Source organism: Miniopterus schreibersii (assembly GCF_964146895.1).
Source record: "Miniopterus schreibersii genome assembly, chromosome: 7".
Classification (NCBI taxonomy): domain Eukaryota; kingdom Metazoa; phylum Chordata; class Mammalia; order Chiroptera; family Miniopteridae; genus Miniopterus; species Miniopterus schreibersii.
The window spans coordinates 56386138-56400518 of NC_138108.1; the positions used below are offsets into that span (position 1 = coordinate 56386138).

The window sequence follows — 14381 nt, forward strand, 5'->3', positions numbered from 1 at the left end:
TATTTTTGAATGAATAAATGAATGGGGAGAAAAGCTCTCTTGGAAATGTATGCAGTTCCTCCGCTCCTGTTTTGAGTTACTATGAGTATTTTGTTTATAAAATGTCAAGCTGCCAAATTTTTCTAAAGAGAACATTGATTTGTGGAACTATGTCATAATATTCATAACATAATAGAGATGAGAGCAAAAATAACCCGTAGAGTTTATCATTCTATTTCACTCCTACAGGTAAAATACAAAGAAAACTATGAAAAGAATAAAGGAAAAGCCGATTATAATGTACTTCCTGCTTCAGAGAACCCACTGCTCCGGCAGCTGATGGCAGCAGGAAATACCCTAAGTGATGTAAGTATATTCTTGCCCCAAAGGGTTGCTGTTTTATTAACCTTAGCTGCAGGAGAGATGAACTCTCTCTCCTTCTATTATGACTAAATGCAAATATAACTTTCCAAATGGTGCAGCAGTTTCCCTGGAACTATGTAGCCGCAGGAAGGCCTTAGCGCCTCTGGGTACGATGTGTGTCCATCTGTAGGGGGCGGGGCTGTGGATCAAGTTCAACGGGGGGCAGAGAGACTCTCACTTGCTTTAGGCTCCAGGTGCCTGGGCCTCCGTGGCTAGTGTGCACTGTGGGAGACGTGCTGTGATTTTGACAGAGGCAGAAGGAGATTCTGAAAGGGGAGGAGAGAGGGAGAGAGAGAAGCAGCGTCAGCATCCTTCCTACCCTGTGTTCCTCATGCCCGATTCTGGGAGCAGAAGGAAAATGTCCAGTGTTGTACAACTTCTGTCCCCACCTCTGCCATTGTCTCCTCAGATCTTGGCCACAGAAACCCTCACCTGCAGACAGCAGGACTTAGAAGATAGCCCTCTAAGTCTTCACAGGAATTTCTACTTGTGAAATTGTGAAGAGTTCTACTAATCCATTAGAATTAAACTAGATTAGATAAGTAAGAACTGGGCATGGCATTAAAAGACCAACAGCCCAAGTCCACTTTGACTGTATATTTAAAGAGACTGAACATGTGATCAGTTGAGTATCTCCCCTATGGTTAGGTTATATTAAGCTTTCCCAATATTTGAGGATTGTATGTGGCTCTCTGGGTGGGTTAGTTATCTTTTCTTTGTCCCTTGGGTTCAGTCAGCACTGTGGAAATGAGCACCGGTGATTGAGAAGTAGAGTGAGTGAAGTGACAGGTGAGAGAGCATAGATGGATCTGTCTAAACAGTTCTATGGGGAAATCAACACAGATCTGCATCCTAAGTGAAGGCCATCTTTATCAAACATACAGAAGCCAAGCTTTAAATCCACTCTGCTGATAAAGACAGGAATATCAAAATATTAAAAACAAATAGCACCATTTACAATTTCAAAACCCAACAGGAAAAACTGATAAGGCTCTGCTGTCTCATTTGTGCATCTACAATCTAATAATTGTTTATTGTCATTGTTAGCACGAAAATAAATCCCAGTGGGGAAAAAGAGTTAGATTCATGATTTGAGATCTTGTATATACTTTATTTTTAAGGTAAAAAAAGGAACTTTTCCTTGGTAGAAGGAGGAAGAGAGAGCGTGTATTTCTCAACATTCACTAAAGTTTTCCATGGAGGCTTGTTTAAAAGAAATGAAAAATTCTCTGTTGCTCAGAATATTCCTGTTTGTTGTGGCACCTTCAGTGAGGGGAGGGTGTGTGAGCTGGGAGATGGAGTTGGGAGATGCATAATCTCTGCAATTAAGGGCTTGCTCTGAGGCAGCATATTGGTTTCTTAATTTTTTGAAGAATGTTAAAATCTTAGGCTTTACAATTATTTCTAATAGAAAAGGCTCATCATTAATGACAACTCCAGATCTGATTGTCAGTTTTTAAGACAGTTGATAGGCAATATTTTTTCTTCTTATTTTGTTTAGTGTTGGAAAATACGAGTGCTATAATCAGCGTGGGAGTGACAGGAATCTACTTTAACTAATTTTTTTCTTTACAGAAATTGTACAAGGAAAACTATGAAAAGACAAAGGCAAGGAGCATAAATTACTGCGAGACCCCCAAATTTCAGCTGGACGCAGTTCTGCAGAAATTCAGCAGTGATGTAAGCAGTTCCACAATCCCTCCTGTTAAAGAAAAGACCCATCATTTCACAAATAAGTAAATGAAATGTCTTGTCTTTCAGACTAAATATAAAGATTCCTACTTGAAGAATATTTTGGGACATTATGTAGGCAGCTATGAGGATCCATATTATGCACACTGCATGAAAGTCACAGCTCAGAACAGTGATGTAAGTTCTAAGACAACTGTTGAACTTTCCAAAGAACACATTTTGGGGACATGAATACAATGGTTGCATCCTTATGTCTGATTTCCCTTCCTCCTAGAAAAACTACAGAGCAGAATACGAAGAGGACAGAGGCAAATGCTTCTTCCCCCAGACCATTACTCCGGAGTATGAAACAATCAAGAAACTGGATCAGTGTAAGGATGTAAGTCTGTGGTGTGGACTGTGAACACGACTGCCCTCCATCGCACAGAATGGTCAATATGCATTTAACATTTTGACACTTTTACAAATAAGCGAAAGCAAAAAAAATCGTAAGAAAGAACATTTATTTTATAGTAGATATACCATTTTTTCTATCTCTATACATTTCAAGAGCTAACTCTAGTTTATTTTCCCAAACAAGAGTTATTGGGCATCTGAAGATAGGAGTTTCTTGTACTGATGTAAAACTGTCTCTTAAAGACACTGCAGGCTAATTTGAAAACAAAAAAAGTGTTTTATTAACCCCATGTATCTTTTCTTTTGGGGAGTGGGGCTCTCCTACAGGCCAACGTGGATTCGACAGGTGATATTGCTAAGCCTGATTCCTTTTCTTGCCCACAGCACACCTACAAAATCCATCCAGACAAGACAAAATTCACTCAAGTAACCGACTCGCCCGTTCTGCTGCAAGCCCAAGTCAATGCCAAACAACTGAGTGATGTAAGTTCCTCCACGTGTCCAGGGATGCAGTTATGAGGGACACTGTAGCGTAACTCTATACAGAGAACCCAGTAACTTGTCACAGTTACAAAAGAGGCTATGCAAGTTGTATGTATGTGTAATCACCTAAAATATTTTCCTATTTAGTTATCTTGCATCTTCTGCCTTTTCTTGGGTGGATACTAGTTCTAGTAAAATGGTTCTATAAGGGAAACTAATGTAGCTCAATGCACTGGAGAGAACGTGAGTTCTGAAGTCATATAAAACTGGATTCAAATTCTAGCTGTCTAGACAGATCATTTAACTTTGCAATGCCTCATATTTCCTTTTTAAGATGTGTGGTTGTTTTGAAAATTAAGTGAAAAGAGATATGTGCATAGTCTACACCCTGGCCCAGAGCAGATATTTAACACTGAGATTTCTCTCTCTCAAATAAGTTTTTGGAAAATGGAGTATTTGCAATAAGTTTTATCATATGAGTTTTAAGTATGAATCTCCAAACTTATGTTGGACTGAAAAAAGTAAGTAAATAAAAGTAACCTCAGTAGATTTATGGCCAGAAATGAAAGGCTTTAACTAGAGTACCAACAGACCATAATGTTTGTACAGGGACTAACATTTAAGTTCCACTGCCGATCCTCTCTTATTGATTACATATGTATGCATGTAATTCTAGCTAGTTTTGCTATTTTATAAAAATTACTTCATTTAAATTTGTATTTTCAAGTTGAAAGTGCCTCATTTTTTTTTTAATCAAAAATGGTTTGTTTAGATTTTTTTCCTCTCAACCTTTTATGAAAAATTACTATTTTCAACTGTAGAAAGACTCTTACTTTTCTTTCTTTCTTTCTGGATAATCAAACTTTCAAAAACAATTTCTTTTAGATATTCTTAGTGTCAGTAAACATTAAGTCTGTCAATGTGCCATCTCAAGAAAGTAACTTTTAATACGTATAGTAAATCAAAAGAATACACCAGCTGCTCTTAACATACAGGCTATGGGAAAAGTAGGTTTACAACTGTGAGTACCCAAAACAGCTTATTCTTATGTTCTTATTTATTAATTATTGCATTAATTTCCATATCAACAAACCTACTCTTGCCCCACCCTGTATTTGTTAGAAAAGAGCCTCCAGTGAGAATTGACAATGAAAAGGAAGAAAGGGCTTTGGTCTCAGAATCCACAGGGCCAGCTATGATATATGTGAAGGGACCGTATATGAAAGAGCCACCTCCTTCCATTTGGGTCCCACCGTGGTAACAGATGGGACAACAGCTGTCACACGTCCAGCGCACAGGTTGCCAATAATGCAAGGGGCCTGCCCTAGCTCTGGATTTCTCTTTGAATCTTAACAACTTTGTCAGTTGTTATTTAACAAAATGTATTTTACATTTTATCTTATGAGAATTTCATTCTGTACTCTAGAACAATTCTTCTCTGCACTGATTTTCTCTCTCCCTCTCTCTCGCAGCTAAATTACAAAGCGAAACACGAAAGTGAGAAGTTCAAGTGCCATATACCTCCGGACATGCCTGCCTTCATCCAGCACAGAGTCAACGCGTACAACCTGAGCGATGTAAGTCCCTGACCACTGTGCCGCGTGACATGCTGAAAACTCAAGCTTTTATTTTTCCTTTGTTTCACTAAACAAGTATTTCAGTGCTAAAGATGTGAAGAACAAACAACACGTGTATCATGTTCCTCTGCTTCTGCCAATGTAACTTTGAATTTACCTTATAAAATGTGTGTAGCGATCACTTAAGTATCTTCATACAACTAGACAGTCTTAATGTGTTTTAACCAACCTTCAAAATGCCACGACTTGTGTATGTCTAATTGCAGATTTAATGCTAGATCCGTTAGTCGTATATTCATTTGTACTATACTATAATTAATTTTCTTTCAAAATTTGATTTTTTTAAGATTTAGCTTTATCATTTATTCCCCAAGCCTATAATGTTTCTTGTTTCACATGAATGATACTCATTTCTACATGTAAGAGTACTTGCACTAACGAAGATATAGGGTCTTCAAAAAGCATAAGGCCAGGTATTCATTGCTATCTTTCATTTCCAAACTTAATTCTATGGAAAAGTCAAATTACCCTTAGGGGTTTCCATTTCTTCAACAGTCTTATAAATAAGTACTAGATTACCCAGCATCAGTGAGTACTATAATGATTCATGAAATAACCTTTGCAGAGAGCTTCGAAATCAAATTAAAGTGATGACTTTTTATCATAAAAAGTTAACTGTAGAATATTTGTGCCATTGCCGTTCTATAAAATATTCAGTGTTAGGAATAAAATATTAGTATGACAACTAGAATTAAGCTAATTTGATTAAAAGCCTAATGGTGAGTAGAGAAGATTAATCTTGTAGAATTAGGAGCTTCGGCTTGAGGAGAATTATCTAAAATATGCATGATTTCGTGGACAATGAAAACAGTCGCTTTATTTCATATTAAGACAAAGTACTGGGTTACCTTTTAGCCTTCAAAGTGTGACAATATGCATATTCCTCTTGTCAATTCCTTTATCAAAAATTTCCTGTCCAGAATGTTTATAAGCATGACTGGGAGAAGAGCAAAGCTAAGAAGTTTGACATTAAAGTGGATGCCATCCCCCTGCTGGCAGCCAAAGCCAACAGCAAGAATGCTAGTGAGGTGAGTATGGCCTGGGCCCTGGGCCCTGGGCCCTGGGCCCTGGGATCTGGGCCCTGGGACTTGGGACCTGGGACCTGGGACCTGGGACCTGGGACCTGGGACCTGGGACCTGGGACCTGGGCTGGGGCACTCAGTGCTGTTTCCTGCTGAGTGGGAGCTGGCATGTGTGATGTCTTTGCAGGTGATGTACAAGAAAGACTATGAAAAGAACAGGGGGAAAATGATCGGGGCCCTCAGCATTAACGATGATCCCAAGATGCTGCACTCTCTGAAGACGGCCAAAATGCAGAGCGATGTGAGTGCTTTTGTCAGTCTGTCTTGCTTTCAAGATGGCATCCCTGCCAACATGTCCAAAGGCAGGAGCAAGGAAAAAGATTCTATATCTATGGGGTCTCTCAGTTTCAAATCGACAAACTGCTGGGGTAAACTTTAGAAGTGAAATGATCCCCCAGATTCTTACACCTCTTCTGATTGAGGAGGAAAATTATTGATTTGTAGTTGATGTCCGTTTCACTTTGAAAGATGTGTTAATGTTTAATAGAATATCGGTTGTAATTCTTAAAACGTTTTGGAAAACATCACTCGATGTTTTCATATTTTCTTCTAATTGAAAAATAACCTTTAAAATCATGGTTTTAAAACTGTCTTTGTTTTGGAAGAAAATCTTGAGTTACAGATAAAAACCTTAGTATAACTACCATTGCTCTTTATTGATAATTTGGTAATTAGTATTGGCCTAGGTCCAAGAAAAATAATTAATCATAATCCCCTTTGAGAACCTGATAAAATATTTGGATCATCCATCTAGAAAAACAAACTTTTTTTAATCCTTTCTGCCTGAATTTCAGAGAATTTATAGATTTCTTAAGGTTAGTCTATGGGTCATCTATTATCTTTTGGTTAAAATTCTTAGTATAAAGAAGCAAACATCTACTATTGCAAATTGCACTATAGGATGTGTTTAAAAATGTTTAGAGAATCACTTGAGAGTGTTAAAAATGTTCAACATAGCTTGCAAATATTAGTTTTTCATGATTAAATAGAAGGATGTTTGTATTATTTGCTTTCATTTCACCCATGAGTTCATGTGATCTAAATGTACCTTCTTTAATTCATTTTGCATTTACTATATACTCATAAAGAACTTTAAAACATTCCATTCAGTCACTTTATCTAATAATGTCACGCTGAATTATGTCCGTATACAGTGCTTACATACATAAAACTATCTTGTTCTCTAGTTTCTTATCCCTTCTTAACTCAAAAAGTTATAGCTCTCTGTTGAGAGCACTTGTATGTTTATCTTTGTTTTTATCCTATCATAGAACCCATAAGAACATTAGGTACATAAAAAGTGCTCAATAAAAACTTAAAAAAAAAATCCTCACCTGAGGATATTTTTCCCATTGCTTTTCAGAGAGAGTGGAAGGGAAAGAGAGAAAGAAAGAGAGAGAGAGTAAAATATTGATGTGAGAGAGACACATCGATTGGTTGTCTCCCTCACTTGCCCTGACCGGGACTGGGGATCGAGCCTGCACCTGAGGTACATGCCCTTGGCCAGAATCGAACCCAGGACACTTCAGTCCACAGGCCAACACTCTAACCACTGAGCAAAACCAGCTAGTGTTCAATAAATACTTTTTAATTGATTGATGTTGGCAACCAAAAGAGACAGTGAATGATGGATCATTCTCACATAATATCCAGGCTCAATGCTAAGCTACAGGTGTAGAACATGCATAGCTTTTTAAAAAAGTCTTTTAAAGCCATTTGAACCTTTGACAACATTTTATATGTGCAGGTATGTGTGAGCTCGTATGAACATAAATAAAATAGTCAAAAACACTTCCACACACCAACTGCTGTTGCAACGTTGTTTTATCAGTTTATTTTTAATAAAAACAAACTGTCTTTATTTTTTAATGTTTTTGCACACCATTAGAAAATTTTAATATTTTATTTTCATAAACTAGGATCTAGATTTTACAACTAACTGATAAGTTTACTCAGTGAAAGTCACTACCCACAAATATTAGAAGATCACATTCCCTAAGAAAGCTAAAATACTAGATCAGTTGCAAAAGGAATTTGTACAGAAGATTTATAATGCACATCTATACTTGCTAGCTTGCGTCATTGTCTTTAATGCTTATATGACTATGGGGAGATATAATGGATTTAGACTTTTCCTAAAGGCACTGGGTCAGAATTTTTCTCTCTGTTGAAGTAACTGGTGAGTGGACCTGATGAAGCTGGGACTTTGACCTACTTAGCAACCTGTCTAATCATTCCAGAAAACCAGCCAATGACAGTGCCTTCTGAGGCTCAGTCGGGACATTTGGTTTATGAGAACACTGTACATAAGGGCCAAGGTTACTTTAATGGCTCAGCTTCACAGACTTTTCTCCTTTGAGGTGTTATAACTGCTGCAATCTGAAGCTGCTTTTAAATTGTTACTGAAATTAAACTTGGTGTGAAAAACCCTTTGGGATTCTCAGTAGGGCTTATCTACTGTCAAACATAGAATAATCAGGTTGAAAAATCAGAAACTAGCCATTTAAAGATGACTTTAGAAACGCCAAGTTCTGTTTCTTAAGCAGTCATCTTATAAAACCAGAAGTATGAAATGATTGTCGTATGATTTTGGTCAATCAAAAAAATACTCCTTTATTGGAAAATTCTTCAAAGGATACATTACCTCAGTAGATCATATAGCTTGTTAGCGATCTTTGAAAATCCCTGTTTTAAAATAAAGTAATACCTGGCCGAAGCCGAAGCCATGGCTCATTCCTAATGTCGGACAGTTGTACTTTGATCTAAAAAGAGATTTGAAGAGATCTGACCATGTATGATTTTTGGGGGCATTTCAACAATGTGTAACATATGAACAAATTTTAGGAAAAAATAACTACTCAGATGTTTGGATCTGTTTTTTCTGACTCATATTTGTTGTTTATGAGAGATCCCTGTGCTTTTTCTGTAAATCCATTAAGGTAATAAATGGTAATTTCCTATTCACAGCGTGAATATCATAAAGACTATGAAAAGTCAAAAACTATCTACACGGCACCTCTTGATATGCTCCAAGTCACTCAAGCTAAGAAATCTCAGGCAATTGTCAGTGATGTGGACTACAAGCACCTCCTACACAATTACAGCTACCCGCCCGACAGCATCAACCTGGACCTCGCCAAGAAGGCGTACGCGCTGCAGAGCGATGTGAGTAACCAATGTCCTCTACTCCCTCCTAAATTTAGGTGGAAACCGAAAAAGATTTCTAAGTTGAGTTTTTTGGCGATTCTCAGAGGTGTCTGCACGATCTTCTGTATGTAGGATGTAAAGGGAAAGTTACCCGTGTGGCTCTATGAGAGCACATCTTTCGGAGTTAGAGAGTCCTGGGGCCCGCATGCACCCCATCACCGTTTCCCTTTGGGAAAGTTATCCACCTTGCTGAGTCTTCGGTCCTCTTTGTAAAATTGGAATAAAACAAGATAACCGTTTCGAGGATTTATGCATATGCAAAAATACCTAGCAAGGTGCCAGGCCCTGACGAATTCTCAAAAAACATTCGCTATGATTACCATCATGGGATCAATAATTTTTTGCATAGATTGCTATCTTGTCTAAAAATAAGATATACAATTACAGCATCAATTTTTTATAATAGCTGAGTTTTTTTCCTGCAGATCAAAAGTTCTTTAGGCAAATTAATTTGTCTAAGCTACACAAGAGAACACTTATCCTAACAATCTTATTTTCTAAAAATGTGGTAAAATACACTTGTTGCCATCTTTACCATTTTAAGTCTACACTTCAGTAGCTCTTAGTTATATTCACACGGCTGTGCAACCAATCTCCAGAACTTTGTCATCTTGTAAAACTGAAACTCTATACACATTAAACAACAACTGACCATTTCCTCCTTCCCTCAACCCCCGGCAACCACCCTTCTACTTTCTGTTTCTATGAGTTGGACTACTCTTGAGACCTCATGTAAATGCAATAATCCCATATTTGTCTTTTGTGACTGGCTACCCTAACCCTAACCCTAACCCTAACCCTAACCCTAACCACTTGGAATAATGTCCTCAAGGTCCATCAATCTTGTAGCATGTGCCAGAATTTCCTATCTTTTTGCGGCTGAATAATGCTGATATGAACATGAGATCCCAACATTTCCATTACTAAGAATTCTGCTTTATCCATTATAGTCTTATTTACGTGTTTAATGTTTGCTATGTTTCTTCCTCCCAAATAGATTGCAAGCCTCTCAAAGGCAGGAACCAAACGTTTTTAAAATTTTTTTCATTCCAAAAGGCCCACACTAAAGAAAAACAATTTGAATTTTGCATCTAGAGTGTAAGTTTTAGGTTATCATCTGTAGCCGGACAAGGGTAGCTCATTATTTTAATAATATTAAGTAACTGTCCTCAAAATAGGACCAATTCCAAGTGATAAGCAAATTAATGAGTGCAGCTATGTTAAAGTGGATTGTCAGCCAATGTAGAAAAACTCCTAAGGTGACCATTACACATGGAGGGCATTGTGTGCAAACACTTAATACAAATACTTACTATCCAGTCTTATCTAATCAGAAAGCTAGCAAAATTATCTACCTTTGATGTGGTCTTCAGTCCTAATTTGACCATTTAAACATAAAGCTTAGAGCTCTAGTGAGCAAACATTTCACATTTTATTATCTAAATATAACAATTTTATTTATTCCCTGAAATACAGCTTTGAATTTAGCATTTTCCAGATTGAACTTCCATTCGGTTGGTAATAGGATGAAATGAAACATATGCCCACTGGAAAAACAATGAAAACCTAAGGGCTGTTAAAATCTCTCACTAATAATATGTTTAAAATAACCTTAATGTATGGCGTAAGGAAGCTGGTCAGAAATCTTAACATGTTAACCATTTTATGGATAAACATGATGCTGAGCAAAAGAAATTTAACCTTTCTCTTGGTGTTCTAGGTTGAATACAAAGCTGACTACAACAGCTGGATGAAAGGCTGTGGCTGGGTGCCTTATGGGTCCTTGGAATTGGAAAAGGCAAAGCGAGCTTCAGACATCCTTAATGAGGTAAAGCCAGTGCATTCATTTGTCACAGAGAGAGATTTGTGTAAAACCTCCCAAACCATGGGAAGTGGCTCTGTTACTGCTTCTTCCTCTAGTAATTGTTGGTGAGGGGAAAAACTAACCACATGCATGAATTATTCTGGTAGATAAACATACCCTTTTACATCACCAAAATCACGTATGTGAACCATTCATGATAAAAATATATTTGACAATTTTATCAAGGTATATTTTGCACACCATAAAATGCTATGTTAAGTGTACCCTTGAGTGAGTTTTAAGAGGTTCATATAGTTGTACAGTCATCATTACAGTTGAATTTTAAAATTCTGCTAGTTCTCCAAACAGATTCCTTGAAAAGGTTCTGCTCTCATCTTCACTGCCAGGCAACCCTTCATCTGCTTTCTGTCTCTATAGTTTTGCTTTTCTAGAAATTGTTTTATATCAGTCTTCTTTCACTTAGTGTAATGTTTTCAAGGTTCATCCATATTCCTACATGCGTCTGCAATTCATTTCTTTTTATTATTGAGTAGCATTCCTTTGTATGGCTCTGTTGCATTTTGGTTGTCCAGTTGGTGGATGTGTGGATTTTTTTCACTTTTTGGTGATTATGGATAATGTATATAATGAATATTATAGAAAATGTATGAAGTATTATACCCTATACCATATTCTTGATGATTTTAAAGTAATGTATAGGTTAATTCAGTCTAAGAAAAAATAATGATGATCTTGCTGTCTTAAAGCAGCCAGGCTATCTGTCCCTTCTCTGCCCACAGTGACACTTTCTGCTACTGTCAGGTAAACCCATCATCGGGGAGGTTAGACTACATAACAAGGGACAGAGGTGCTCAGTGAGAGTTGTCTTCCACACTTGAGATTTTGTTGTTCTTGTTGTTTCGTGCTTTTGTTTGTTTTTGGTGAAAGCCATTTCATTTACTCAGAGATTTTTCAGAAAAAGTTCTTCTGGGTTGGTAGTTGTCAGAAGTGTGAAGATGAAAGAGTGGTGCAACTATGGGAAAATATGTGGAGCAGAATATAAGAATGAGGGTAGCTAGGAGCCAGCTCCCAGTTGGAACACCTTCCAATGTCCCCTCTCCTGTGCCTTCTCAGCGCTTTAGTGACAATCTACGAACTAACCATATTAACGCTTGCAGAGCACAAGTCCTCCCTCTCTTTTTAATAATCTCTAGCTGTTGTCCTAATTCCTCAATTCCTCCTCCCTCAACTAGAGAGCGTCTTTACTTTAGCTGCTAATGATGTGACAGGGAAAATAACATCTCTGAGAACTTGTTAGTGTCTTGCAAAGACACCTTAAATTGTTTTTCTGTTAACCCTTTAGAAAACTTTGGGATGCTTCTCTATTCTGCTTAGTTGAGAGTGCCCTCTTTTATGTCATAAACAAGAAATTAAGAGAGTAAAGTCTGGTTCCTGAAACTTGTATTGGTCTGTACTGCCCCAACAAAGCCAAGATTAAGTCAATTTTTAAATAATGGTTTTTGTATTGTATTTATTTCCCCCCAACCCAACCAAAAATGTAATGTTTTTACATTTTAAAATCAGGAAAAAAACCTCTCTCTCCAAAATAAATTTCAAAGATTTTTATATAATACCCTTCAGTGCAAGTAATTTTATTGTTTTTCTTTTTTTAAATTCACTAAACAGAAAAAATATCGCCAACATCCAGACACTCTCAAGTTTACTTCGATCGAAGATGCTCCGATTACAGTACAGTCTAAAATCAACCAGGCCCAGAGGAGTGATGTAAGTGTTAATCTTGTCTCTTTCTTAATGAATGTTAACTAATACAAATACATTTGTATTCCAAATGTACTGATCACCTGTAGTTATCCTGGAATCTGGAGAGACTCAATTACATGAGCAATGCGCAATTCCCTCAGCTTTTCATTAATAAAGCACACCTAATTCATATCTTTAGAGTATTGTGTCCAGTGTGCTGTCCTTCCAGTATTTTGATATTGCTTTCCAAGGAGAAGGTAAGAGGGCCTTCTCTTGATAACAAGAAACACTACAAGCCTATTTCTAGGAAAGACCAGGAAAATGAATATAGGCGCTACATCATATGGAGGAGTTACATTTTAAGTCAGAGCTAAGACAAAAATCAAATATAGTCAAACCTACCCATCAGTCCCGTTAGGAGCCCACAAAGTATAATATAGATGGTTGGTGTATCCCACCATATTAGCCTCTCCTATGCTCAGGAAAGTGTCTGCAGGCTAACATTTTCATCAGGTCACCTTTCCGGGCTAATTTCCACCAGGTGCCCTACCTAGGCCCAGCGGTTCCTAGTGCATACATACTATGGGGCTTTTGTCCAGGCTGAACTAGCGTGACAATAACCCTGTGTAACTGCCTGTGAAACCTCGAATGCCTACAGATATTTGCAGGTGAATATGGGGACTGCACAAAGAGTCTTTTTATAAAAAGCACCTCTGTGCAGTGCGATCCTCTCTGAAATTCTTTTCCTGTGCCATTAAATTCTTTTTCCTACTTTGTTAGTTTATGCTTTTGTTTTCTCTTTCAGATTGCCTACAAAGCCAAAGGAGAGAAGACTCTTCACAAATACAGCCTGCCAGCGGACCTGCCCCAGTTCATTCAGGCCAAAGTTAACGCCTACAACATCAGTGAGGTGTGTGCATGGGCTCAGCTGCTGACGGCATCACAAGCCTTTTCTAAATGTGGACTGACTTATACTTAAATGACATTTTTCTTTCAGAATATGTACAAAGCAGACTTGAAAGATATGAGCAAGAAGGGATATGACCTGAGAACTGATGCCATTCCCATCAAAGCTGCCAAGGCTGCCAGGCAGGCAGCCAGTGACGTAAGTCCAGCCAGTGGTCACCTGTGTGTAACCAGAAAATGTGGGCGGGTGGACTTGTTATCCAAAAATCACCACCTCTACTACCCCCACCTGGAAGCAAGTCTTGTTGAAAACTGTTCAGAAAAGAAAGTTCCCTAAGCAGATCTGAATTTTCTTGGGGGTAAGGATTTATATTACCTTTACCGATCAGTTCTCATCAAGCACCCTAATTAAAAATTCTCATCTACATTTCTACACAAATGCACTTTATTATTCTTACCAGAAATAAATAAGTTCCAGACTATTTAAGTCATACGAGCCTCCTCACCATAAAATTTTATCTCAAAACTTGCTTAATTTATATGAATTCTCTATTGCTCAAAGAATAGAAATGGCTCTTTTTATTTCATCGTTTCTACAGATGATGGCTTGGCTTCCAGTTTTATAGCCTCTAATAGTCAGTCATTAGGTTCCATTACAGTTAGGAACTTTGTTTCTTTTGCTATCTTACTTTAACCCAGCTGTGAACTGAAGTCACTTTGTTCTTTGAGATTTAAATACAACTGACTCAAACCCCCACCTATTGTCCTACAAGAAGAGGGATACCCTCCCTGTGACTGCTGCAGATTTTTGTTTTTCGATCACCTGTCTCCTGGTTTGCTCCTGACGGTTTTGCTCTGGCTTACCTGGGTTCTCCTTCCCTGCAGTCATTTCTCTTTCTGCTCTGCATGATCCAGAGAGAACACAGCCCCTTGCTCTTGACTTCCCCCAAGTCCCAAGCACAACTTTGCTGATTGTTTGAAATGAAGTTCACATTGCACCAGTGTAAATAC

General features: G+C 37.8%; 1 protein-coding gene across 33 annotated transcripts in view; it reads left to right on the top strand.

Moving 5' to 3' along the window:
- Positions 1-14381, top strand: part of NEB (nebulin) — a 184050-nt gene that overhangs the window by 24868 nt on the left and 144801 nt on the right. For all 33 annotated transcript variants that reach the window (XM_081141650.1, XM_081141676.1, XM_081141667.1 and 30 more), the window contains exons 13-25: positions 229-345; positions 1978-2082; positions 2164-2271; positions 2369-2473; positions 2875-2973; positions 4446-4550; positions 5531-5638; positions 5820-5933; positions 8660-8857; positions 10620-10727; positions 12390-12488; positions 13270-13374; positions 13462-13569. In XM_081141650.1, coding sequence (XP_080997776.1) covers positions 229-345; positions 1978-2082; positions 2164-2271; positions 2369-2473; positions 2875-2973; positions 4446-4550; positions 5531-5638; positions 5820-5933; positions 8660-8857; positions 10620-10727; positions 12390-12488; positions 13270-13374; positions 13462-13569 — 1479 coding nt within the window. The remainder of the gene's footprint in view (positions 1-228; positions 346-1977; positions 2083-2163; positions 2272-2368; positions 2474-2874; positions 2974-4445; positions 4551-5530; positions 5639-5819; positions 5934-8659; positions 8858-10619; positions 10728-12389; positions 12489-13269; positions 13375-13461; positions 13570-14381) is intronic.